This window comes from Ochotona curzoniae, unplaced genomic scaffold, assembly GCF_017591425.1.
Source record: "Ochotona curzoniae isolate NIBS_2020 unplaced genomic scaffold, NIBS_Ocur_1.0 scaffold_4505, whole genome shotgun sequence".
NCBI classification, from domain to species: Eukaryota; Metazoa; Chordata; class Mammalia; order Lagomorpha; family Ochotonidae; genus Ochotona; species Ochotona curzoniae.
In genome coordinates this window covers 53,393,519-53,419,674 of record NW_024467118.1, presented here as the reverse complement: position 1 = coordinate 53,419,674, position 26,156 = coordinate 53,393,519, and the positions used below count along the sequence as shown (strand labels likewise).

At 35.4% G+C, this 26,156-nt stretch overlaps 1 protein-coding gene across 2 annotated transcripts in view; it reads left to right on the top strand.

Annotated features, from left to right (window-relative positions):
• Positions 1-24,934, top strand: part of TUSC3 (tumor suppressor candidate 3) — a 144,855-nt gene extending 119,921 nt beyond the window's left edge. The window contains exons 7-10 of one of the 2 annotated variants that reach the window (XM_040966221.1): positions 1,197-1,260; positions 6,351-6,425; positions 8,952-9,042; positions 24,664-24,934. In XM_040966221.1, the coding sequence (XP_040822155.1) occupies positions 1,197-1,260; positions 6,351-6,425; positions 8,952-9,042; positions 24,664-24,679 (246 nt within the window). In that variant the 3' untranslated portion in view covers positions 24,680-24,934. Of the gene's footprint in view, positions 1-1,196; positions 1,261-6,350; positions 6,426-8,951; positions 9,043-17,041; positions 17,061-24,663 lie in introns of those variants that run through there. The other variant, XM_040966220.1, reaches the window with a different exon arrangement.
• The last annotated feature ends 1,222 nt before the right edge of the window (positions 24,935-26,156 follow it).

The window sequence follows — 26,156 nt, the reverse complement described above, 5'->3', positions numbered from 1 at the left end:
GTTTTCTAAAAGTTTGTTTAGTGAATGAATGTGAACATATGATCAGATGAAACACTATACTTTGGCTGACAGTGAAATTAGACAGTCCAACAAACCAAGAATTCTGAGACAGGGTTGATAGCAAAACACACTTTTTCCCCCCTCAGTATGACCTTAGGAATGATGTATCTCAGTTTCCAATTTTACGTATGTGAAAATACCGAACTAATGAAAGAGTTGCTGGCATGTCTGAACAGGAGGAACATGAAAGCCAGAAAGGACTAATTTTCTTGCTTCTAGTTAGGTACTCTTATCCATTAAAACTCTTAATTTTTCAATTTTGAAATACACATTTCAAAAATAGAAACAAAAGAGAATGTTGACCATAAGATTTCTTTCATCAGTAATGAAAACAAGGAGAACCATTCAGAGAATTTTAGTCCTTATGCATGATAGAATTATGCACCACACGAGCTGCCAGAGTTTAAGCCAGTATTTAATATTGTGAGCTGTTATTATATTTATCCAGGTTTTAAAAATTTTAATAAATGGAAAGTATGACGGGGAGTGTTGTTTTAAAAACACTGTATTGCACCTAATTTTCATAAGCATTATTAACAGAAGAAAAATATTTTTGGGAATTAATTTAGAAGCACACTATTCCAGATGAGTATTTGTGTAAATTTGTTATCAACTAAGGTCACCTGAACATACAACTCTTCCCAAGTGTAGAGAAAAATTTATCAGTATAAAAAAGATTCAGTGCCTTTATTTCGAAAATAAAATCACTGATTTGAGGAACTACATATGAAGCTAACTTATAATTTTGAAACTAGGAAATTGAAAATTGGTTTGATATCTCATCATGTTTGATTTTGAAAACTAAAGATTTGGAAAAATTATTTGCTCATGTTGATATACCATATGTTGTTCAGTATATTTTTGTCGTAACCCTAGAAGGGTTATGCATATGTATTTTGTGTAGTAATTGCTTTTAGCAAGTTATGTAATTACTTCTAGTATTAAACTGTTGTCTATAGTTTACAGTAATACCATCAACCAATATTTTTATGTATTTCCCATGAGCTAATTATTCAAAAATCGTAAGTTGGAACACAATGAAAAACATCTATTAGGTAACTTCGTGACATAAAGCTGTGAAATAATTGTGACTTTTTCCCAGACTTTAATTTCTGTTTCTTTTTCTTCTGTTCTAGAGTTACATTCATGGGAGCAGCCAGGCGCAGTTTGTGGCAGAATCCCACATCATTCTGGTGCTGAGTATCCTTTAAACATTGGTGAATTTCAAAGGGCAGACCAAAGAGCATTCCATCAAATTGATTTTTCCCCTGGCAGTAAATGTCAAGAATTTTGCAAGATTGTAAAATCCAAACTTCACCATATTGCTAATTTTCTCATACCTATGCTAATTTTACCAAGTATACTAGACACGTGTATTATTTTGAATCATTAACAAAAGTACATTTTTCTTTTTGCTATTCACTATTGAATTTCAGAGTATTGCTTTTTTCTTGCCTTGCTTGTCTGGCTGGATTTTTGGTGGTATTTATATGTTTTTCCTCTCTAGCATCTTAAAAAAAAATCCAAGTTATCAATAGAAACATAAAAATGAAATTATTTTACTCTTGAATATGTAAGTCAGAAAATTGAGTGTTCAGGATAGAGAGCCAAACATGAAATGGACCTAACTTAGTATTGTGAGTCAGATCTTCTGGTTAAGATTATAATTTGGAGTTAAGAGAGCAAACGAGAGTGGAGTAGGAACGGGAGGAGGTTTCAGTGTCTAAGTGTGAATATTCATAAGCAAAGTTAATGTTTCAGAAAACATTTAGAGAATGTGTAAGTGGGTATATGTGTGTTGTGAAATGAAAGTTAAATTTATAGTGTGTTGCTTGAACATATCAAATTAGTATTGGAATTTAAAGGGTGCCGATAGTATTGCCTGTAAAATTTACTGACGCTGGTTAAGAATCATATTATGAGGCAAACTAGACCACATTTCCCAGTAGTTTATAACTCACGTTTTGCAGAACTCAGGTAAGGCAACAAAACCTCATTATGGTTGAAAAGTTTGAGTTGACAAGTTTGTTGACTTGCTTTAAGTTAGTGGGAAAAGGGATTTTAATTTGGTTTTCACATCCATGGTCTGTTGATTGTAAAAGCATTTACATGTTCTATAGAATGCTGACTCTAATAAAAGTCACCAGTTTATACCGCACAGTAAGGAGCGTAAATCATTGTGAATATATTTAGAGGAGTATCTTCTTACTAAAATGTAAGGACAAAACAATGTTTACTGTTTTTAGATTTGTTTAAATGTATTTATGCTGTAAAATATAATAATATGAAGTCAAATGGGAAGAAACACGTTGTTGCAGGTGAGTTTTTAGCTCTCACATACATATTGTAGAATACAGGCTTTTACATTATCTGAGTTGACAAAACTGTTAAAACATATCAGGAATGCCTTGCAGAAGGACTGAAAGCTGTTAGGAGACCATCATTCCATTGCAGGGCAGGAATTCTCCAAGGTGTCATTTCATGGATCGTTGACGTCAAGCTGAGATTTAGCATGCAAAGAAATTTTGCAAGCATTAGGGAGCCTTTGACACAGATCCCAGTAGTAATCCATAAAGGATTAAAAGTCCTTGTTCTATTTATGAGAAGAAATCATATGTTGCTTCATTTCTTCAGTATTTTTCTAATTTTAGAAATACCTCAAGCTATGAGAAAGAAAAAAATTTAAGTGGTACCATCATGAGTATTATCAGTAAAAGCTTAAAGGGAACTAATTTATAATTTCTAATTTTACTTTCACTTGACAGTGCCTACTGATAATTTTGACTTACTGCACTTGTTTTGGTTAACTCACTTGTGTATTATTTACTTTAATGCAAAAAAGTAAGCACCAAATGGTTATTTGTTGTTTGTCTCTAGAGAATATCGCTTCCTTTTAGTTTTCCTGTCCTGTTTTAGTAAGATCATTAGTTGCAGTTGGTATATATCAATAAAGCATACCTATGAGAAAACAGATGGAATCTTTTCATGTCACAGGTTATAGATTTATATTTACAAAGGGTAAGGGTTTTCTCTGTGTCTGAATTTTATTATCGTATTCAGGGAAAAATCTTTTTAATTTTTATTTAAAATTTTGAATTTTATGTTACAATTCGGTACAGTCTGGGATTCCCCTCCCTCCAATTCCCACAGGAGAAAAATATCTTGAGTAAGGACTAAGAAATGTTACAGTTTTCATTTAAATATGGCATATCTGTATACTATATAGTAACATGGAATGCTTGGTGTTTGTCCTAGTAAGATTTTATTTCCATTTTTTATTCAGGTGTATGTCCATTCACACCTGATGCGCCATGAGTATTCAGTGTTTGTAAGAAGTGAAAATATGTATAACCCAGTTGGCGGATACTGTGATGATTTCATGCAGAGGAAGCACCCGCAGCCGCTCAGTGACCAAGGAAACTCTTCAGCTGTTTTACAATGGTTTCACAGAGGCACGAGTGTTGAGGGGACAAGGGTCTTCCTGTGGAAGGTATAATTGGTATAAAGGAATAAATAGAGAAGAAATGTCGTTTAGTGGAGAAAAAGAGGCAAGCATATAAATTGGGAGCAGACTCTTGGGAGTTCCATAGGCCGGATAATGAAATCCTCGCCAAGAGGCTTGCCCTTCATAAATGTCATAGGTGCATTGCAGCTGATGGGCCGATTCTGTACATTTGAAATTGTTAACCCTGAGAGGCTTCTTTACACTTGGCTTTGGATCCCTTTTCAGTAGAAAGCACCCGGTTTTATATGAGTGAAATATTTCTAGGAATAGTCACAAAATCATTAAAACCACAGAAATATATTATTATTAGCCACCTGACAGATCTTTAAGATTGGACAAAACAAATTTGAAACAAAAGTGGCACAGGCATTTTTTTTTATTTTAATTCAACCTAAAACATTTTGGCATGTATATTCAAGCTATCTTGTTTGTCTTCATTTGTTCCTGTGTGTACAATTCCCTCCCCCATGTCAGTTTGACAAAATCAGGTTTGCAGTACTCCGTCAGTAGAATTCAGGACACACGGAAACTCTTCCATTGGCCATTTTAGAGATCCACGTGACTGTAAGTAATGGACTAGGAATACACATACCTCGTATCAAAGATTCTACCTCTGCATGTAGAAAATACAGCTCATATCATAGGGAGTCATACAAAACCTTCATCTTTGCAGGGATTTTTGTAATTGGCAAAAACATTTGGAAGCAAATATCATAATACAGAGTCACAAAATGTCATCAAAAAGTGAATTTGTTGTGTGTTTGAGAAGTACATAGTTGCTCATGTAGTTTGCAACGTTTAATGATTTAGAAAGTATTAAAAATGGACAGTACAATAACGGGTATGCTACACTGAAGCCACTAGTAACACTTTTTGCTGAGATCATGTCTATGTAAATGTTTTTAATTGCTTACATATTTTTATACTATAAGTTTATATAAAATTGATGTTTTAATACAACTTGCAATTTTTAGACATTTCAGTTTTTAAACTTTAATTTCCCTAGCAATATAAATAGGACCACTTTTACCATGACTTAGTGGGATAAACTGCAGTATGGAATAATGAAATGAACAGGTTTTGTTTTGTTTTGCATATCTGCCTCAACATGTGTTTTTAAATGCCACTCATACTCTGAATATTTATACAAATGTTTTGTCCTAAATAATTTAGACTTCTCTATAAATTGTCAGTGAAGCATATATGTATTTACGTGTATACAGTAATGTGTTCGTTTATTTGTGGTAGATTATCTGTTGTTTGAGAAAACAGTTTTAGTGGTTTGGGTTTCTACTTCTGTTTCCATCATTTTATTAGCAATGTCTTGTGACTATGAACTGGGGTGGGGTAAGTAATATGCAGAGATTCTCCCAGGTGTTTGATAAGGTGGAAATTTTTCAAGTCCACAGAATTATCACATTGGTACTAGTAACAGTTGCTCCCTAAAAATATTCAGGTCATTGCTGCACACTTGAACCCAAGAATTCAGTGATGGAGCTTCACTGGGTCTTCAAACTGTGTATCAGTATGTGTCTGTACCAGGGTAGGTCTTTTTCTCTTGTAGATATTAAGCTTCCAGCCAAGGTAAAGTTACAATTTGTTATACATGAGTTTTCACAGGTATTTGTATTTAAGTCTGCAAAAACAGACATTTTCTAATTGATAAAATTGGATAATCTTATCATGAAGACACTGAAACAGAGGTTGTGTATATTAAGCAGTGTGATGCTATGGTAATGAAAAGAGTCTAGAAAGGAAATATTTACTCAGAACAATGTCTCTGACGTCCATTTAATTTTATAGACAAGCCTCCAAATACCCTTTCCTCTTTTGCTATTAGGAGTAGGAGGCGCTTGGGAATCTCCTGCTGTCTGATGAAGGCAAAAATGAGGAAATTATTTTCAAAACAAACTTTTAAAAATTCTGGCCTATACTTTTCGATTTTTGCAGCTCATTAGTCATGTGGACAGAATTCATAATAAATGTGACTTCAAAAAGCTCATGGAAAATGCTATTAAAGCATCCAAATTTTTAATAACCTTCTGAAGCCCCCTCATACATTGCCGGAATTGGTGAGTTCTGAAACCTTCCCAAGGAAAATATTTAAGTTTCATACCAAACAATGATCCGATATTTCTTAATCACAGGCATCTCTCAGTGTAGCATGACTATATTCTTACTGTTACAGGCAGATAATAGGCACAGAAATAATTTCATTGTCTTTAGAATATTTAACCGGTCTTAAACTGGCTAGCTGTCTAACTCATTAAATTGTGTTATACTGCACTTTTGTAATGCTTGTGATTACCCAAGTATTTCCAAGTGACATCATAATTCAACTCCACAAAGATTTTTTTCCAAAATAATGAACAATGAAATAACACACTTAGGAGCCTAGGATAACACACACACGTATATATATGCATGCTGTGTAAATGGAAAAATGCTGAAATCTCTATTTTAATGCTGATGAAATATGCCTCTGTGACTGTAAATAATAGTTTATCAGTATGTGAAATTGTGTATCTTTTGGAGGTCCATAATTTATATGCATTGAGAAAGTCATGGATTTGAGAGCATTTAGAATTAGAATGTTAAAATTGAAACTTTAAGGATTCAAGGCATATTTACATACCCAAAGAATTATAATTTTGTCTTATATAATCACACTTCCATTATCCTTCATGCATTTGTGACTTAACTCTTCTCAAATATTGTATTCACACACTGATAAATCAGGTTTTCTTTGCATCTTTTTCTATTGCTTCCTTAACAACTGTTGCAGATGCTGCTATTACCATGGGGATGGTTCTGCTAAATGAAGCAGCAACTTCCAAGGGAGATGTGGGAAAGAGGCGGAGTAAGTCTTTGTGATGGTATATTTGGTATAATTGGTTTTAGTCTTAATGTTTATTCAGATAAAATTAGAAATATATTAAAGCCTTTTGTAAACATAAGCATATGAAGGGATTTCCTGGTTGTTTTGTGTTTACTTACTGTCTTGAACGTATGCATCTACTTGAACATGTATTTAAAAATGAAATTGTTTTCTGTCAGGTGCAGTTCTACATCTCTGTTGAACCCATAATCTTTATTCCATCGTGCATGTTGCCTAACAGGATGGAGTTTGTGAAGGGCAATTCTTCAGAGAATTTGTTGACACATACTGTGTTTCTTACACCAAAGTATCAGATATAGATGCAGAGCCTAAGGCAGAAAAGATTTTGTAAAATTCTTATATACTAAAATAAAATACTACCTTCCAGTTACCTCTAAACTTTTTTTTTTCTTGAAAGTCAGAAGGACAGAGAGGGAAGACAGGCAGAAAAGGACCTTGATCTGCTGTTTGACTCCCCAGAAGGCTGGAGAATCCAAATCAGGCCAGGTGTAAGCCAGAGCCAAAACCTCCATGTGGGTCTGCCACGTGGCTGGTAGGGACCCAAGCACTCGGGCCATCTTCCACTGCCTTCCCTGACATTTAAACAGGGAGCTGCATGGGAAGTGGTGCAGCTGGGACTTGATATGTGGTATTCTGGCACTATAGGCAGCAGGTCTGCATGATGGTATATTCTTTTTCCATTGAGATACACAGATTTATGTAATTAATGCTTTAGTAATTTAGCCAAAAATAATTGTTGATATGATGTATCTAGTGACTGGTGTCGATCAACCTTGTATATTCCACAATTTTTTAAAGGATTTTTTTATTACATGACATTAGGAAATCCAGTTTTGCTTTCTATCTACCAATATTTGAAATTCAATTGCACGGGTGTTGTCTAAGTCAAAAGCTGCAGAGGCTGCAGTTGGATAGTGATGAACACTTCTGGTATTTTCCGTCTCTTAAGTTTTGAGAATGAATTAAGTACAAATGTTGCATTCAACTCTGGAAGTCTAATGGTTTCATTGGGAATTCATCTTTGATTTGGAATTTATATTCTGTTCTCACATCTCGTTATGATAATCTCAGACAGTTCCTGTAAATGGCTATATGTACATGCATGCTTACCTGTATATCTACTGATGTTGTCTTCTGCATGAAGGTGGCCTGGTATCAGAGAATATGATATTTGCCCTTTTGAGATTGACTTATTTCACTGAACATGTTAAATATGAATTGACAGTAGGATGCTGGACTCTACCATTTCCCATTACTTACAATGTCAGAATACACTTAAATAGCAAAACAATGAATTTACAAATGTTTTTGGAAGGGCTGTCCTATTATAATAGAGGAAATCAGTGTAGGAGAGAGGGAAAAAAAATCAGCTTTTGGAACTGTGTGATAGAAATTAAACATTTAGACTAAAAAAAATTGCACTGTCAAAATATAAAGATTTATTTATTTTTGTTACAAAGATATACACAGAGGAGGAGAGACAGAGAGGAAGATCTTCTGTCCAATGGTTCACTCCCCAGTGACTGCAACGGCGGCTGGTGCTGTTCCAATCCGGAGCCAGGAACCTGGAATTTCCTCCAGGTCTCCCACGTGGATGCAGGATGCCAAAGCTTTGGGCTGTCCTCAGCTGCTTTTCCAGGCCACAATCAGGGAGCTGGATGGGAAGTGGAGCTGCTGGAATTAGAACCGGCGCCCATATGGGATCCTGGCACGTTCAGGGTGAAAACTTTCGCACTGGCCCAGCGGCTATTCTTAATTTGTTCATTAATGTCTAGAGTTAGAGTGGAATGTACTTTTATTTATATGCTAGGAAAATGTGAAAATTTTCCTTTTGGAAGCATATAGATTACTTTTGCCTTAACATTTTTTATCTGCATTAACATTGGAATATTTCTTTGATGAGTTATTCTTCCAATGTGAGAATTCTGTGAAACAAAGAATGCTATTTCCTTGCAAAGCAAACAGGAGTGATACTTTGGGACTATTATCTGCTGCTAAGGTTTTTACCCCCTGTCATCCCTCATTGAGATTATTTTCTTACTCTCCAATCTTTTATTCCCAACATACTATATTGTTTCTAGGTAACATGCATTGAGACAGGCAATAATCTATCGTATAACTTACATTTTTCTTTGTGTTCCAAGATACCTGAAATAGAATAAAATTATAATTAGCATTCTAATAATACAAATGTATTACAAATATTACTGCTAGAGTACATACTTTTTACTCAGGGGCTGATAATATTGTTCATGGTTTATTTTTATCCCCCTGGAGCTTTTTAATAGTTGTTGGGCTGCTTTTGGAAAATTGTGAAAAGAGTTAAAACGGTCAATTTTATTGTTTTCATACCCTTGTTAATACATTTACATTGAGGAGAAGATGGAGAATTGTGGATTATTATTCCTGTATGTGCCATGGACTAGAAATGTGTTTGGGTTGTCATTTGCATGGTTTCAGGCACTGATGGCTTCTCTGTGTTTCTAGTAATTTGCCTCGTGGGCCTAGGCCTGGTTGTCTTCTTCTTCAGTTTTCTACTATCAATATTTCGCTCCAAGTACCATGGCTATCCTTACAGGTAATATCTTTAAACTTGTATCTTCATCTTCTTAAAATATAAACAAGTACAATTAATGATCAATTAAATGATTATTGTAAAGTAGCTAACCCAGGTACTGATTTGCAATTCCATTAAGCAAATGTTTGAGCACTTACCATGTGTTGAACATGGACTATACAAAGCAGAAGGCAGAGCAGTCACCTTCAGGCAGAATACATGTGTGTATGTAGCTGAATTTTTCATCATTTTCTCCTTCCCTTGATGTGTCTAATTCATATAATTTATTTATATTTAGTATGAGAACAATCACAAAGTATTTTATCTAATAAAACGCGTATTCTGAATCCTGTAAATAAAAGCTGGCTTAAATTAGGAAACATCAAATGTTGAAAGGAGCTCTGGGCATTAGAAGTCACACTTTCTCGTGGCGGGAGGATGTGAAAAGGGGTTCCCAGGCTAAACTGCCATTGTTGAAGCTGCAAATTCACCAAAGTACATTTTGTGGATCTGATCGTAGTTGTTTAATCTATGAATTAGACACATGTTCACTTGCTGAGTATATTAATCCCTCAGGTTTTCTTACTTAGATATTTTGGTCTTTAGTACCAGAGAGTCCTTCTTGTAGGGTGATCCATCTTCCTGTTAAAGAAATGGAAAGTATATATTTCCTTGCACATGTTTTGGAGAATTTGTCCTGAGGTGGTAAGGCTAGGAATGTTATAGTAGAAAATATAAAATGCATCCTGCATGAGAGTAGGCTTCCACAGATGAACAAGGGACAAGGATAGTCTTGTGAAAGGAAGTCCGAGTACAGAATTAAAGAGACCCTAAGTGTGCCAGTGCCCGTTTCAGAGCCACGCCAAGGTAGAGTGTGCCGCTCTCATTGAGAGTAGCTGTACGAGGGAGGTGGAAGAAATGCACTATAGGCTGATGTTTTGGATAATCTGCCTAAACTCTGCTTATGTTTTGAACAAGTATTCTACAGGCCAAAGCATCCAGTTTCAAAAATGAAAAATAATTTAAAAATGCAAGATTAAATAATACTGTAAGATTAATTAATACGAACAGAAGTGAGGTTATTTTCGGATAATTCCACCCTCAATATTGACAGTAACAGTACTCTACAGTTTTCATGTAAACCATGCTACAACATTCTATTAGTGCATTCCATAACTAAATAAAAAATAGTATTTAATATTACTGGGTAAGAAAATACTTAGTTCATTTCTATCTTTATGAAAACATGCTTTGACATGTTTTAAATTTTAAAGAGAAACAGTAGTAAACAATAATAGTTGGTGGTGTTGAAATTTGGCAAAGTTCAGGAAAAAACTCATTAAAGGTGCTTATAGGGGCCCAGCCTTGGGGCACTGCTTCCAGTCCTGACTGTTCCACTTGAGGTTCAGCTCTGCTCAGCCCCCTGGGAAAAGCAGAACTGATGAAGCTCCTGCCTAGTGCTGGGCCCAGCACTGACTTTTTTGGTCATCTGGGGAGTGAAGGAAACTATGGATGATGCGCCTCTCTCCCCCTCTTTCTGCACTTTGTCTCCCTCACTGCCAGTACTGTGTTTCTGTTCTTCCCGACTCACTGTCTTGATAACCCTAACTCTTTCAGCCATTCCAGACCAGCTCTCTGCACCTGTGTCCTCTGCACAGCCTTTCTCTGTCCCCTAGTGGTCTCACCTTCTTGGTTCTTTTCCTCTCTTTATTTGCCCCTCCTGTCTCTGCAGTCTATCTCTTAGCCCTCCCTCCCGCCCCCATCTCTCTCTCGCTCTCTGCAGGCTCGCTCTCTCACACACACTTCACTCTTGCTCTCTGCCTGCCCTTCCTTGCTCACTCCACCATTCCTTATTTTTGCTCTGGCTCTCACTTTCTCTCGGTTTCTCTCCCCTTAGTGCTCATTCTGCTACACCTTTGTTTTTTTCTCTGTGAAACCTGTTTGTCCTTCCTCTCTCCTTCACTGTACCCCCCCCCAGCTCTCTTTTCTCTGTCTTGGACCTCACTCTGTTCCTCTCACCGTTTTGCCTCATGTTATGTCTCTCTCTACCCTTCCTTCCTCCCTCATGCTCTGTAATTCCCTTGGTAGTGTGCTCACTTCATCCTCCTGTCCCTCTCTCTGCATCCTCCTGTCTCCCTGCAAGTCCATCTTTTTGGTTTTTTCTCTTTCTGGACATCCCCCCCTCTGCTGCTGTCTGCCCTCTCCTTCCCTAACTCCCCCAAATGACAGCTCCTTTTTTCTTTTAGTATTTCAAAGACAGGTCAAACAATCAGAGAGAGCCTAACAAAGAAGCTGAGGCGGCCAGTGCAGTGTATTAAATGACAGGTCACCTTGTGCCTGCTGCAGGGACTTTTCAGAGGGCTCTATTACTTGTTTTCTGTTTACCCAATTTATTTACACAGAGTAGCTTGTTACTACCCTTTCAGGTAACTTTACAATTAAATGTCCAGGATAAAATGAAGGCCTTTTAGCTAATAAGAAGTTTGTTAAAGATTGGAGGAGCAGGACAACTGAAAACCTAGTTGCGCCCCTAGCTGCATGTTGAATGTTGGACAAGGTGCAATCTTCTAGTGCTGTTTTGTTTATTCTCTTTTCTTTCTTAGCTTGGACCCTTGCTAGTAACTTCATTCTCAGTGTAGTTTGTGAACTTACCTTTCTGAGAGGGGCCTCATTTGGATGCAGTTTGTCCGGGCTTCTCTAGGGCATCTGAGTGAAGTAGAACTGCCGTGTCAGTCTGCTTCTTGGGGCCAGCCTCGGGAGGGGGTCCTCACAGGCAGCTGCTCCTCCCAGCAGGTGCTTTTCCTTTTCACCAGTGTCGTTCACATGTGTGAAGTACACAGTGCTGCTAGTGATCTTCAGAGCGCTCACGGAATGTAAGAAAGGGACTTCATCTGAATGCTCATCCAAGGGAAGGCAGGACGTTGACAGAGACCTACAAAATACTAAGGGAAAAAAAAAGCACCACGTAAGATAACAGGGCTTTAGTGATTCAACTCATGTTTGGGGGAAAAGGTCTGTTTTATAACCCTTAGGGTTTCCAAATAATGCTTTTAGTTTGCATAAAATTGTTAGCAACAACAGTGCTTGAAATGAGTATTTTAGGTTTAGTGATTACATATGAAAATTGATCAGAGGACAATTAACACATTGAAAAGTCTATTATTTGCAGTGTGCCAACTAGTATCTTATGTAGTTTGAATTCTAAAACTAAGAAAACAAATATGAAACTGGGGTCATGTGAAATAGATTATTCATTTATTTTGTCAGTACTGACCAACTTGTTACTGTATTTCTGGAATATAGGGATAGCACCATGAAACAGACCAAAACCACTCTTCTCCTAACACTCCCTGCTGAGTGTGTAAAACAGAGGGTATGGTCAGAAAACAAACAATGTAAATACAGATTAATATGTAGATAATATCTCTAGGGAGATATTCACTGGTAAGAAGACATTTTAGTAAAGATCTAAAGAAAGTTGCTATGATGAGTCATGGAGCTGTTTGGAGAATGAATGTTGTAGGCGCTGAGAGCCGCAGGTGAGAACACTCAGGAGGAGGAGGGTTGTGACTGAGAAACAGGGGGCAGCTGTTTGCAGAACAGAGTGAACAAAGGCTTAAATAAAAAGATGAAGTCTGTGAGGTCACAGTGCAGGAGGGGATGGCCCTCATGGGATCTCCCAGAGCATGATGAGCTTTAACTTTAGGTGAGATGATATACTAACTCATTGGAGGAATCAGGCCTGATAATTCTTATTTCTGTTTGTTAGATACTGTAGGCTCCTTAATAAACAGCTTATGTTATCTGTCTTAAATTGACCTCTGTGAGGAGATTGGTTCTTACCATTTTTGCAAACAAATGCCTCCTGGCAGTCAGTTGTCCGCGGGACCAGAAGGTAACTTACGCACTTTAAGATCTGAAGTGATTATTCTAAGAAGACATTGTTCCTGCTTTTGTTTTGTTTATGGAAAAGCATTTTCAGATATTTTTAAAGATTTTTTAGTCTACTATGTTTACCTAATGAAACTCATTCTGTAAATTTGCTGCAATTTTATAACTCACTTAAATGAAAAGAGAAGCATTTAAATGAAAGCAAAACCTTTACGGAGCAAACATGAACATATACTTGCTTTAATTTTGCCATAACAAATTTTGCCTTTCCTACTACGTATCTAGTAAAAGTTGTTACCTCCGCTCAATCTGAACTTACCGGGGGGCAGACCAAGATGACTTTCTTGTTCACCTAGTGGTCACAGGATTCTTGCATGAAGGTTATCTAAGATGCTGTAGCAAATTGATAGAAAATCGAAGTTGAAATTCATGCATTCCTTTTCATAATATTCATTTTCAATGAACCTTGAAAGATCCATTGTATGCATGTAGTATTTGTGCCAAAAATGTTTGTAATTTCAATTCCCGAGGTGCTTTTTTCATGTACTCCTGTGTATGTTGAACAAATGGAAGACAGTGATTAAGAGCAAGCTCAAACTAATTATAGAACAAGAAAAATATTTTGGTCACAAAAATGTCTACTTCATTACTGGAATATTGGAATATATTTTTAAGAATTTCATTCAGTAGCAGAATTATACAGCTTGTAAGTTCAGAGAACACACTAGTTTATTAATCTTACAGGAATCAAAACAGGACCTAAAATTTATAAAAATTAAGCAATTTCCTTTTATTTCTCCAGGAATTGTTTTCCTTAAAATTCTATCCATATTAATGCAATATTATATGCACACATGCATTTTTGCCCCAGTCAATTTTTCTGAAAGACTTAAAATTCTGTAGTAGCACTGAGGCAGAAAATTACACACATACAACATTATTATTGCAGGCATTCTACGCAAAGAAAAATAAGAACATCTCAAACTTTTAAGTAGTGGTTAAGTTGTGTTACCTTAGACAACATGGATATTGCGTAAAGTGATAGCCAGTTTTCATTTGCATAACTAACACAAAAGCTTCAACATTATATTTAATACTTGCAATGTGCATTTATGGATATAAGCACAGCTATATAATCTTAAATGTCATAGCTTTTGCTGGTGGTACATACGAGGGTACTTTGTGAAGTTAATGCAAAATGGAGTGAATACCTAAGTTTATTTTGGCACAAGAAAATTTGACTTACATCCATCTTTGGCTGTTCCATAATATAAGTTTTCCATGAATTGGTTCTGGAAGCCCTTCTTCATTGTGGCTGTTGAGTTCTCCCATATCTACCTGTTTTAGGCCATACATGACTATACCCCTTAGTGAGAAGGTGTTTTAAGCAGAGCACTCCACAACTCTCTTGTTGCCTTGGGCCGCTATCACAGAGTACGTTCTTAGATGCTGTATCTCTGATTTTTGTAGCCTTTGCTGTTTAAATGATAACTTTTGTGCCCAAATTGGCTACATTCATACTTACCTTTATACACAGAACTATGTCCATAATTGTGTTCTTCATTCTTCCCTTGATTTTTCATTCTGTTCACTCTGAATAATTAGAGGAAACACAAAAATCACTATAAAAAGCTATTTCATTTTTACCTTAAGTCAACTACAAACATAAATACTTTTCATTTGCTCAATACGTAGCACTAGCTTGAAAATAGGTACTTTCTGTGTTGATGTGTATTTCTGCCCAGTCAGGTAAAAATCTGCCTTAAATGATTGGCTAATTTCCTTTATCTTCCCCACATTGATTGCAACAATAATGTACATGATTTATTAACATTATATTCTCCAACATAACCTTTAAATGTTAAATTAGCAAACTTACTTGACTTGCATCACCATTTTGCATGTCACTAGTTGTGTGTGTTTAGGCTGTTAGCTTTGCTAAATCTTGAGTTTATTCATAATCAGAAATGATTTTACATTCCTCATTCTGTTTATGTGAGAATGCATGATAAGTGTTAATACTTCATGATGGCATTGTTTAGGTAATTAATAAATAAGGAATTACTGCTTTCCAATAACTGAGATAAATCTATTAAATTTAGATTTAATCTACATTTCTATACAGGTTTTTCCCGCTGATTATTAAATTACTTTGTTTTGTAGTGGTGTGATTCAGTTGAGGGAAAAACAGATTTTCACTAAGATTTTCATGAACTTAATTGGACTCCAGGGTCCCATGGAATGCTAGAGTTACGAGTTTCATCTAATTATCACCAAAATCTGAGTTCAGAGGAAGAAATTGCATCCATTTTAGCATTCAACTTATTTTCTGTTAAATAAACTACGGTAGAAACCATAATTTCCTAGAAAAGGAAAGGGGTAGCAAGAATACATAACAGCCTTTACTAGATTGGGGAGTAGCTATCTTATTTCATATTTTGCTGTAGTAATGAAAGAATATTCAAAATTCTGTCATTGAATTTCTAATTGTCCTAAAAGCTCTTTAGCTGGCATAGTTAAACGATGGCAAAATCGCTAAACAGACAAAGTTCTGAGTCCAGGTTTTGATTTTAGTAAGCTCAGATGTCTGGCTCTGCAGGTAGAAAATTCAGCATATAAATCTTGAATCATCTTCACTCTTCTTTACTAACTTATCAGTTTGCAGTTAGCTTCTTTTACATTGCTTTTTCTGTTCTGAAATAGTTTTGTTAGGGAATCGTACACGTTTAGCTGCTAGTCTCATTGTTTTGTATTTTTGCCACTACATAATACCAACCTTAGAAGATTATATTTAAGCAATGTCCATAAAATTAATTTACGACCACATAAATGTGGAGAGATCCCAGTAAAAGTCACTGTACTTACCTTTCTTCAGTTGTCCCAGCCACGGTAGTACCTGATTGTTCAGAAGTGCTATGCCGCTTTACCTTTTCATTACATATTAATGTATGGCTATTCTACCTGTTAAGCCCCTTTCTCTCAAGAAGACTTTAAGGTATTTGAGGAAGGGTCCTTGGCAAATGCCTATTTTATATCTCAAATGCTGTACACATAGTAGGTGCTCATTACACAATTATTAACTGAATTTCTATTTGGATATTTTGTTGACTAACTCCTCCCTCTAAATCCAACAGCAGGCATTAAAAATAGAATGCAGTCAAGTTAAAAATGCTGCTTTGCCATAGAAACTGCAGTTTACAAAGAACGACAACCTCCACAGTTGTCAGTTATTACAGAAACTTGAACTCTGCAGCTAGTTGCTATAGACCTAAACAAATTCTGAACTGGCTAGCATACATATCAAAAAAATAAAATGTAAGCTAAAAGTGGACTCAAGGTGTTTTTCATTTATGTTACAAAGATAATATTAATGATGTACAAATGCAGAAACACAAATGCTGGAATAACATTCAATATGGGAAGGTCAGCTAGAAAGGATAGGCACCCTTACCCGTTTGGAGAATGGTGTGACAGTGAGCAAGTAAAAACATGCCAGTATGTAAACCAGTGTTCTCCATCTGTAGAGAAAATAACACAGTATTGAGCTGTACAAATTGGAAGGCAACACAGGTATGCCAGGGGTGCATCCAAAAATATACTCCATTGAAAAGAATGTCCCATTGTCAGCAGTGTTGGGGTACACTTAAGTAAGAGACTAGTAGAATTATTATTGCTCATGAAGGACCACACCATTGTAATAAAATGGGGGGAATCTGGAGGGAATCCCAGCCTATATGAAATTATACCACAAAATTCAAAATAAAAATATATAATAAAAATATATTTTAAAAAAATACCATATTGCAGTTCACTGCTCATATTTGTGCTACTGGAAACAAACTTTGTGCTGCCAAATATAGTACAAACAATAAGGACAGTAAGCAATACATGTGTTAATAAACAGGTATGTTACTGGTAAGAAAAATGTGCCTTGTTCTGATTTTCTCATACTCAGTCCTGGTTTTGAAGAATGTTCAAAGGAAAGCATTATAAAGGCACTCCAGTCTATAGCCTGTCTTATCTGGATAAAGAATATAGTACTAAATTTTGTAACATTGTACATATAGAAATTCAATCTTAAGGATTCTTTTCTCCATATTATTGTATTTCATTGTGGTGTATTGGAAAGTGATCTGGACTTTGAGTGAGAAGATGAGATTTGGACCATGGCACTTAAAAACTCTATAACCTCAGGCAAGTCTTTAACCTTTTCTGTACCTCAGTTTGCCCATCTTTCAAATAAAAGACCTTTTATCATGTAACATGAGTTGTGGTACATTACTGTGTTACACATAGTTGAGATCCCATATTCTAACGCTTTTATATTTTAGTTGGTGCAGAGACAGGTTCTCTGCTGAATATGTCTACCAATTAGAATTATGTGGAATTATCCCTATGACATAACATTTTTACCAATAATTTTCACACAAATACATATTACCTTTATTTTTTTGTTTGCAACTCCAGAGGAGAATAGCCAAACTAAAATAGGCAGAAATATTTTGTGCCTAGGAAGCATGTGCGTTCAATTTTTTTATGCTGTTAACAAGCAACATAAATCTTAAGATTCAAGATTTGACAAAATGATTATTTCCAACTGTTACCACCCTAAAATTTTTAAGATTTTATCAAAGATAAATAAGGTAATTTTATACAAATTCAAAGTAATTCCTCATAGGAAATATAGATTCCAGTTTAATTACATACTAGAATTCTCAACCTGTCAAAAGGAAATTATCCTTTCCCACTTCAACAGAAACACCACAACATGGAACAGCTCTGGAGAACAAGGGAGAAACGGAAGCTTCAGTGGTCTGCCCAGGGTTGTTCAGCCTTTCCCAGTATTACCCCTTTCCTCACTCAGTAGCTATATTATTCTCCTCTCCTCAGCCCTAGTAGCTCCGTTTCTGCCCATTACTAAGTACTAGCTGTGTCATCAAATTTCTGGGCTTCTCTGCAGGAGGTGTGTAGACAGCAGGTAAGAAACTAAGTAGATAGACATAATTCCTATTACGCAGCTTGAGTGTGAATACAAAGGGATTTCTTTTCTCTCAAACTGCTATACCAACTCTACATACATAAAGACCTAAATTTCCTTAGGCACTTTTAACAGATCGTTTATTTCAGCCTTGAAGATTTTTCTAGGTTCAGTAGTCTTCTGTTAATAAGACAAAAGCTGCAAGGTTTTTGGCTAAAGATGCCAAGCTAACAAATGTAACATTCTTCACTCTACCATTTTCCATTTAGCATTTATGGTTTCTTAAAACCTTTATATTCCTAAGGAAAAAATAATGAGTTGCAATGCATGAATAATCCAATGGAACAGAGGTAGAAGTTTAACCTGTGGCCTGTCTTTATTTAGTAAAGAGGCAAATTCCTTATTTTCTTCTACACAATTTCTGGATCCCCAAATTAAATTTGGATTTAAATTTGGTGATTTCATGGAATAGAGTACCAGCATAGAACCATTAATAGAACCTCCCCTGCCTTCTCCTTAATTTGCAAACAGTGTAAGAGTAGCATGCAAAATGTTGTCCAGCTGTATAGGAATAATTGAACCAAGTCAGTATTAGAATGCATTATTTGGGGAAGTCTGTATACAGTCTAGATTTTCTGAACAAATAAAGTCAAACAGCAAACCAGTACTTGATGCTAATTCAGATTATTTCAGACAGGAAAAAGAGCAATCATGTTGTTGATCAATCCTGGGGCTCTAATGTCAAATTCCAGATATTTCCTCGCATTATCTGTCCTTCTTGGGAGTACTTCTGTGTCCCTTGATGTCCGAATCACATCCTTATTAACTTCTCCTGAGACTGAAAACCAGAACTTAACATCATCCCTGCTTCCAGGCCTGTTTTTACTCCTCTTATACCCATTTTTCCTGAGAATATTCTCAGAGCCATACAGGATGAAATCCGTGCAGTCATTTAGTGTTTTACGTCCTCATCCTGTGTTTGTTATTTGATTTGGCCTTTGTCACTCTGACACATTAATCTGTCTTTCAGACAGTTACTCATCCTCCTAATTTATCTCAGAATATCTCTTTGCTATTCTCTATAATTTATCACTTAGTCTAGAATCATGCCAGCATTACCATTTTAAGACATGCACTAATTATACTGCATGTTTATCAGATTTCATTAGTGGGCAATAAAGAGGAGCCAAACGTTAATACTTGTCCCTTTGACAACACATATAGGCAAAATAAAACTGCTTATCCTAATGCATAGATTATCAAATACCAATAGGATAGCCTGTTTATTGTGAGTCTAGGTAAGAATTATATGTTGTTAGGAGGTGTTTTTGATGTATAAAAGAAATGTGGCCCTGTTTCCAGTTTTATATCATTTAAATAATCAGATTTTTTCAAATATAGAAATATCAATATTATGTAAAATTGAAATTATGGTATAACTTCTTCATTGAAGCACAACCAGATTTTTAAAATGTCTTGTCAGGCCTGCTTTTGCGTGGCAGTAATTCATTTGAGTCGCTGCAAACCAATGTCTTAGGTCCACAGAATCAAAGTATGTGACTGCTGGGTCTTCCCCAGACAGGAGGCTGGCTCCTAGTTTAGCCACACTTAATGCAGCATTTGAGAAATATTCATTCTAAAACTAAAGAACTGAATCAAAGAAAGCACTTAAGATGCTACCCATTTTACTACCTCAGGATTTTGCTGCACATCATTAAGCCACAGAGACATCTTTCAAAAATAAAAGCTGTCAGAAATGAAAACCAACAAGTGGTTCCACAAATGCCTGAAAGTAAGCACAGATAGTAAAACAGTGACAACACTTACCTGACCAGAGGGATACGAAGTCATTAGAATATTAGAACGCAAACATGAAGAGACTGATGAAACACCTGATTCTAACATTACTCAAAAACCATGAGAAGCAAAAGTATGGATTCAGAAAACCTATAAATAGATAAGAATTTTCCCTTGAGCCTGAGAAATTGAATAGAAATCACACTGCAATGTTGGAAAATTCAGGTTTCCAAACAAACTGTAATAGAGTGGAAAGCCTAACAACAGACTTGGTGAGACAGAAGAAATAATCTCTGAGCTGTTAGACAAATCTTCAGAAATATTTTAGAAATAAAAGAGAAACAAGAAAAAACAGTATTTGAGATCAAAGGCATACTATCAAAGGACATAACATTGCTTGTCCTAGGATTTCCGGAAGGCACAGAAATAGTAGAATGCCTGTTCAGTGAAATAATAGTAAACTTCACGAATGTGGAGAAAAAGGGATATCCAAGTACAGGAAACACAGACATCCTAACAGACATACCACAAAGGATCTCCACCATGATGCATAATAATCCAACTTATCACCAAATCTAAATTGTGCACAAGAAAAACTGCACATTACCTTCAGAGGAACCCCAGTTAGACTGACAGCTGATTTCTCCTGAGAATCCCTGCATACTATAAGAGTGGAAGGATAAACCCTGTATTCTAAAAGACTGCATCCTGCCAAGCTCTCATTTATAAATGAAGATGAAATAGATACACCCCCCCCAAAAAAAAATTTAAGTGATGTTTAAGGATGTGCTACACAGAGATTGAGTGATAGTTTTCATTACAAAAGAATGACTATGGAGATAATCCCCTGGTGCAACCCTGAAGAAAAGCAAATGATACGATCATCTATGGAAAGAAATGGCAGGCTTGGTTTTCTTATCAACGCAATAAATGATGGTAAATGATCTAAAATATTTCATTACAGGATTGTCAGAATGGATCAAAAATAGAACCCATATATTTACAGTGAAAGTTACAGAATGAAGATAGTCCAAACTATCCTAGTCAGACAAAATAGAATTCAACACAAACTGTCAAATGATATTAGGGCATTACATAATGATTAAGAGATTAATTTGATAGGAAGACTTAGTAAATTTATATACATCTAAGCCCAGGGCACCTAACTGGCTATTTTAAACAGATAGTAATTGATCTAGGGAGACTACACTCCAGTATAATGATAAAGGTAGCACTTAAACATCTGAGTCTCGTTAGCAAATAAACAAAAAAATCAAGATAGAAACAACAGAGCTAATCTATACTATGGACCAACTGACCATCACATCTACAGAACATTTTATCCCTCAGATGCAGAATACACCTCATTGTCTTGAGTGTCTGGAGTGAAGCTATTTCTAGGATATACCATATGCTAGAGCATTAAGCAAATTTGTTCAGATTCAGAAAAATTGAAACCTTACCATGTATTATGCCTGACCACAACTGGAATGAGCCTGCAAATTAATAAGAAACTAGAAAATGTCAACTGGATGGAGTTCATGGAGACTAAGTGGAAAAAATGAAGCGTGAATAAATGTAATAAAAGCATTCTTGCGAATGACAAAGATGACAGTACAGCATAGCAAAATCTGATACAGAGAATGCAGCGTTAGGAGGGAAACTATTCACAGTGTACATATTCAGTGTGATCCCAATCAAAATATCAACAATCTTCAGAGCTTTAAAAAAAAATGCCATGATCCATAGGGTAACAGCAGTAAAAGTTAAAGCAAAAAAGTGTGATTAAAGCTATAGAGATCACAATTCCTACTTTTAGGACATGACTGAGCGCAGAAATAACCAACACAGCCAGCCCTGGTCTCTGGAGGGAGGACAGTCAGGAAATGGTCCTGTGAAATTTAGATCTCCACATGCAGAAATGTAAAACAAGATGCCTAACTTACACCCTATCCAAAAATCAACTGAAAGTCTGTGAGGAACCCTAGTCTCCAACCTCGTAACCTAGCACTAGAAGAAAGCAGCACGGGGAAAGTCTGTAATATAACGGCATATACACCCGGGACACGGGTACCTACGGCGAAAACAAATGGGATTACATGAAGCTAAGAAGATTCTGCACTACAAAGGAAACCCTCAACACACTGAGAGGCAACCAGCAGAATGGGGAAAATATTTGCAGGCTAAGGAAATGATAAAGGGTTACTATCCAGATTCTGTGAAGAGCTCCAGAGGCTCAACAAGAAAACAACCCAGTTAAAAAGGAGTCAAAGCCATGAACATGCGTTGTTCAAAGGATGAAATTCAAATGGCCAACAGGCACATGAAAAATTCCAGTTATGATTGGAAATGCAAGTAACAACTATATTGAGGTTCACCTCACTCCAGTTAGAATAGCAGTCATTCAGAAATCTTAATGGATCTTTCATTTTACAGTCAAACCTAAGTAGTCTAAGAGCAGGTGGAAACAGAAGAGAGTGGAGTGCCAAGTATCATTATGCTCCTAATTCTGTATTGTGAAATACATGAAATTTTTTCACCTTAAATTAAAAAAAAAAAAATCTAATCCCTACCCATTTACTAAGATGATGGAGTTAGTAGAAGAATTTGGCCTTAATGAGAAAAATAAACACAGTCAGTCTTTTTTTGCCTCTTTGTATAAAGAACCCCTCATATATGCATCCCTGCTATACTCCAAGCAGTGATTAAGTTAGATACTATAACGAAGTCATTGTTTGACTACAGAGGGGAGCTTCTGGGCGTATTTGTGGTGTTTCTGCTGGACTCTCTGAGCTCTTTGTATGCACTTCACCAGCCTTGCCCAGCCGATTGCATCTTACACTGCTTCCTACATTGAAGCATGTATGTATTCAGTTCAGAATAAGCTGCTCAGACTATGAAGTGTTAAGCACAGATTACTATCAACTACAGTCTGATTTTCACTGTACAGACTAATATTGTCCAAACATAAGCTGATGACAAAACCCAGGACAGCATCTTACTAAGGAAACAGAATTACACTGAAAGCACAGATTAGGGGAATAGATTCAGCTTTTAATATGTGACGGGTTTTATTGTTTGAGTGTGATTTAGAACATTTATGAATTCCTTTGGATCATTATTAGGAAAAATAATATCCAGGAACTTTTAGAAACTCGAATCTGTAACACTGGTAGATTGTAATACAACAGTATTAGATAAGGAGATGTAAAAATATATATGTCACATCTTGAATTATAAAAATAAATCACTAATCCCTTGAGTTATGATACCAACATGAAACATTCATATTGAAACATACTTGGAGCATTTGTTATTTATATAATCAGTAAAAGTCAAGTTGATATACTGAATGATTACCTAGAGAATAACCATCCATAATTTTCTACAAATCTTTTAACTGGCACAACTACACTTTTATACTTTTCTCCTGTCCAATACATGTTAAATACATGAAAAATCATTTTAAACATAAAAGAACAGGATAATAAATGCACCTATTCATCATTTCATGTAGTTGATTTATTCAGTTCATGATATGTATATATAATGATATAACGTGACTGCTATTACACATTTTAAAGTAATTAACTGCCTCCATTTAGAAAAGCCCTAGAGTTAATAAAAAGCAAAATTAGTTTTTTTTAATTCAGAAAATATTTAAGAGCTTTTTATTCCTAGGAAATTTAACAAAATATAGATAGGAATATAAAATTATCTTCTAGGGGTAGAATAATATATTTTCATGAGGGGTTTTTTTTTTTTACAATTAGATAACCTTTATCACTCTAAACCACTAAAACTAAAATTTGGGAATTTGCCAAGCATCCACTTGACATAAAAAATATATATATGAACCCTCAGTTTCAAACTCGCAATTTTACTAATTGAAGTTTATGTTAAAAGTTTACTAAAACATTTCAGCAATTATTTACTTAAAACATAGAATCCTGAGAATGCAGTAGTAACACTGGAGAGAACTTTGGAGATCATTCAAATCTAGTCTTATTGTTCCCTGGTGATTAAACCACAGTGCAGAATAACAAAGCACTAAGTGTTCATGCTATTATAAACAAAATAGTAAATCTGCTATTTTGAACAATTTTTCCACAACATGATTTTTTCATCTGTACTTAACCACTAATGCCATGTTTGTTGCAATATTTCAAAAAAATATAGTTCATCTCCCATATGCAATCAGGAATCACAAACACTTACAACATATTAACTGAAAGCTACAGTTATTAAAAGCCCAGCAAGCATTAAAAATAGTGCTTTTCGAAGATAAACTTACAAATTTAGTCTGTCAGAAAGTTTTAAAAAGTTAAATGTTCTTTTAGGTGGACTTAAATTGTAAGAAAATCTAAATGTGAATTTTATTTGGTGCCACATTCGAAAAACAGGTAGATTTTCACAATATGCATTTTCCATAAACTATTTTAACACCTTTCATGTTTCTGTTTATAGAACCATCTGTAGTGTTTAATCAGAATTTAATACAGATTTTCTTAGGAGTCATACATCTGCTTCTTTTGGTTATTTAAGAAACAAATTATAGAATCTTAGACCAAGTGTTTGACACTTTTATATAAATAGGTCAATTAGAGATTCACTATTCAGAAAAATTTTGTGATGTTCAAGTGACTCAGCTTTAATATTCATCATTCATTTTCCTTTATATCTACTGCATTATTTTAAATGCCGATTGAAATGTTGTTCTTGGTAGCCCACAAAGGAAAAGGCATTTCTGTACATTTAAACACCACAGATTCACCTTATAAACTTTTCTCCCCCTGCACCCTGTTCTCACTTAGCCTTTCCTTATTCTTGGAAACACGTTAGATGTATTGCCCTGAAATCTAAACTAGAATTGTATGAATTAATGAAACTTTTATGTTTACATGTATTTAGAATGGAATTACAAAAGCACTTTGCATTTCTTCATGTTTAGCAGATTTTCTTTCTTTCTTTTTCAGCTTTTTAATTAAGTGAAACCAAGTGGGATTTGAGTAAAGTGAATGTTTACCATGAAGATAAACTGTTCCTGACCTTATACTATTTTGAATTCATGATTTCATGTATTGTTGATTGTGATAAGTTAGCTTATTCTTGTATATTGTTTTTTTTAAACTGTGGGGTTTTTTTGGTATGTTTAATTTATAGTAATGAATAGCAACATTTTTAAGTGTTTTTTAGCATACTAAATTCAGTGTATGCCACAGATGGAAATAAATGACAATGTAACTACGAATTCATGTTTTAGAACTGCTCACTCATTAGTAAAGGAACCACACTGTTAAAGGAAACTTATGCAATATGTGTTTAAGAATTTTGAGTATTGTGAGCGGATAAAGCCTCTGCATGAGATGTGCTGTTGAAAATTATACTTATTGCGGTTTCAGTTATAAAGGACGTGCACTGTTACAAAATAGTGTTTTGTTATTATTCATCAGAATTACATGAAGCTGTATAGGACAAGAATCTGAATGAATAGTATCTGCAGCTTAGTTTCTGAACCTATGCCTGGGAGCTTTTTTCCTCAGATTGTAAGATATCCATGAGATTTATTGATGAAGAAAGTAGGGAGTGGAAACAAAAGCAAATTCAAATCCTCTCATGCATAGCAGTGTGACCCCAGGCATCCATGTTACTAAAACCAACCAACACATAATGGACACGTTAAGTTTTATGGAAGAAATTAAATTCAAAGCCTCATTCTCATAATCCAGACCAAAGATTAGTCATCCTTGAATGAACAATTCAGACTTTCTTGAAAACCACCAAAATATTGGACTACTGTTTCAGCATAAAAAGCACTCTCACACACATGATGATCATGTATCTCACAACCCTATGAATTTACATGTAATTTCATCTCGTTTGTAGAAATAATGGTAGCTGTATAACAAAAAGGGAAACTACATAGGTTAACTTGGCTTTCAAACTCTGCAGACTGGTATTTTATAGTGCTACAAAAAAGTGCGTTCAGAAGGCTTTAGTTCAACACATTGTTCAAAGGGTTACTATTTAGTTTTCATTGAGAACCGAGTAACATATCATCAGGCATTATGCCCACTGGGAAGTCTACCTGTAGAGTCTCTACCAAGAACCAGGTGACCATCAATGGATTTCCTTAAGCTGAGCCTCCAGAGTGGAAAATCGGAAACCCTGCTGGAGCATGTTGATCAAGTTTCCAGAGTAACGGCTGTGCTAGCAAGTTGAACGCCATCTTTGCAACTGAGTCTATTCAAAATAACATTAATTTTCCTAATTCTTGTCCTTAGGTAGGTGAGCACAACCATTTGTTTTAATGCCTGTCACTTTAGATTTTTTGTTTTAAATTTACATAACTATAAATGTGATTATCCAAGTTCCCAGGCACCTTCCATCCCATATGCCCTGTCAGTATCTCGCAATAATTTGTCACAATAAACCACATTTAAAGAAAAATTCCCAATTATCACTCTAC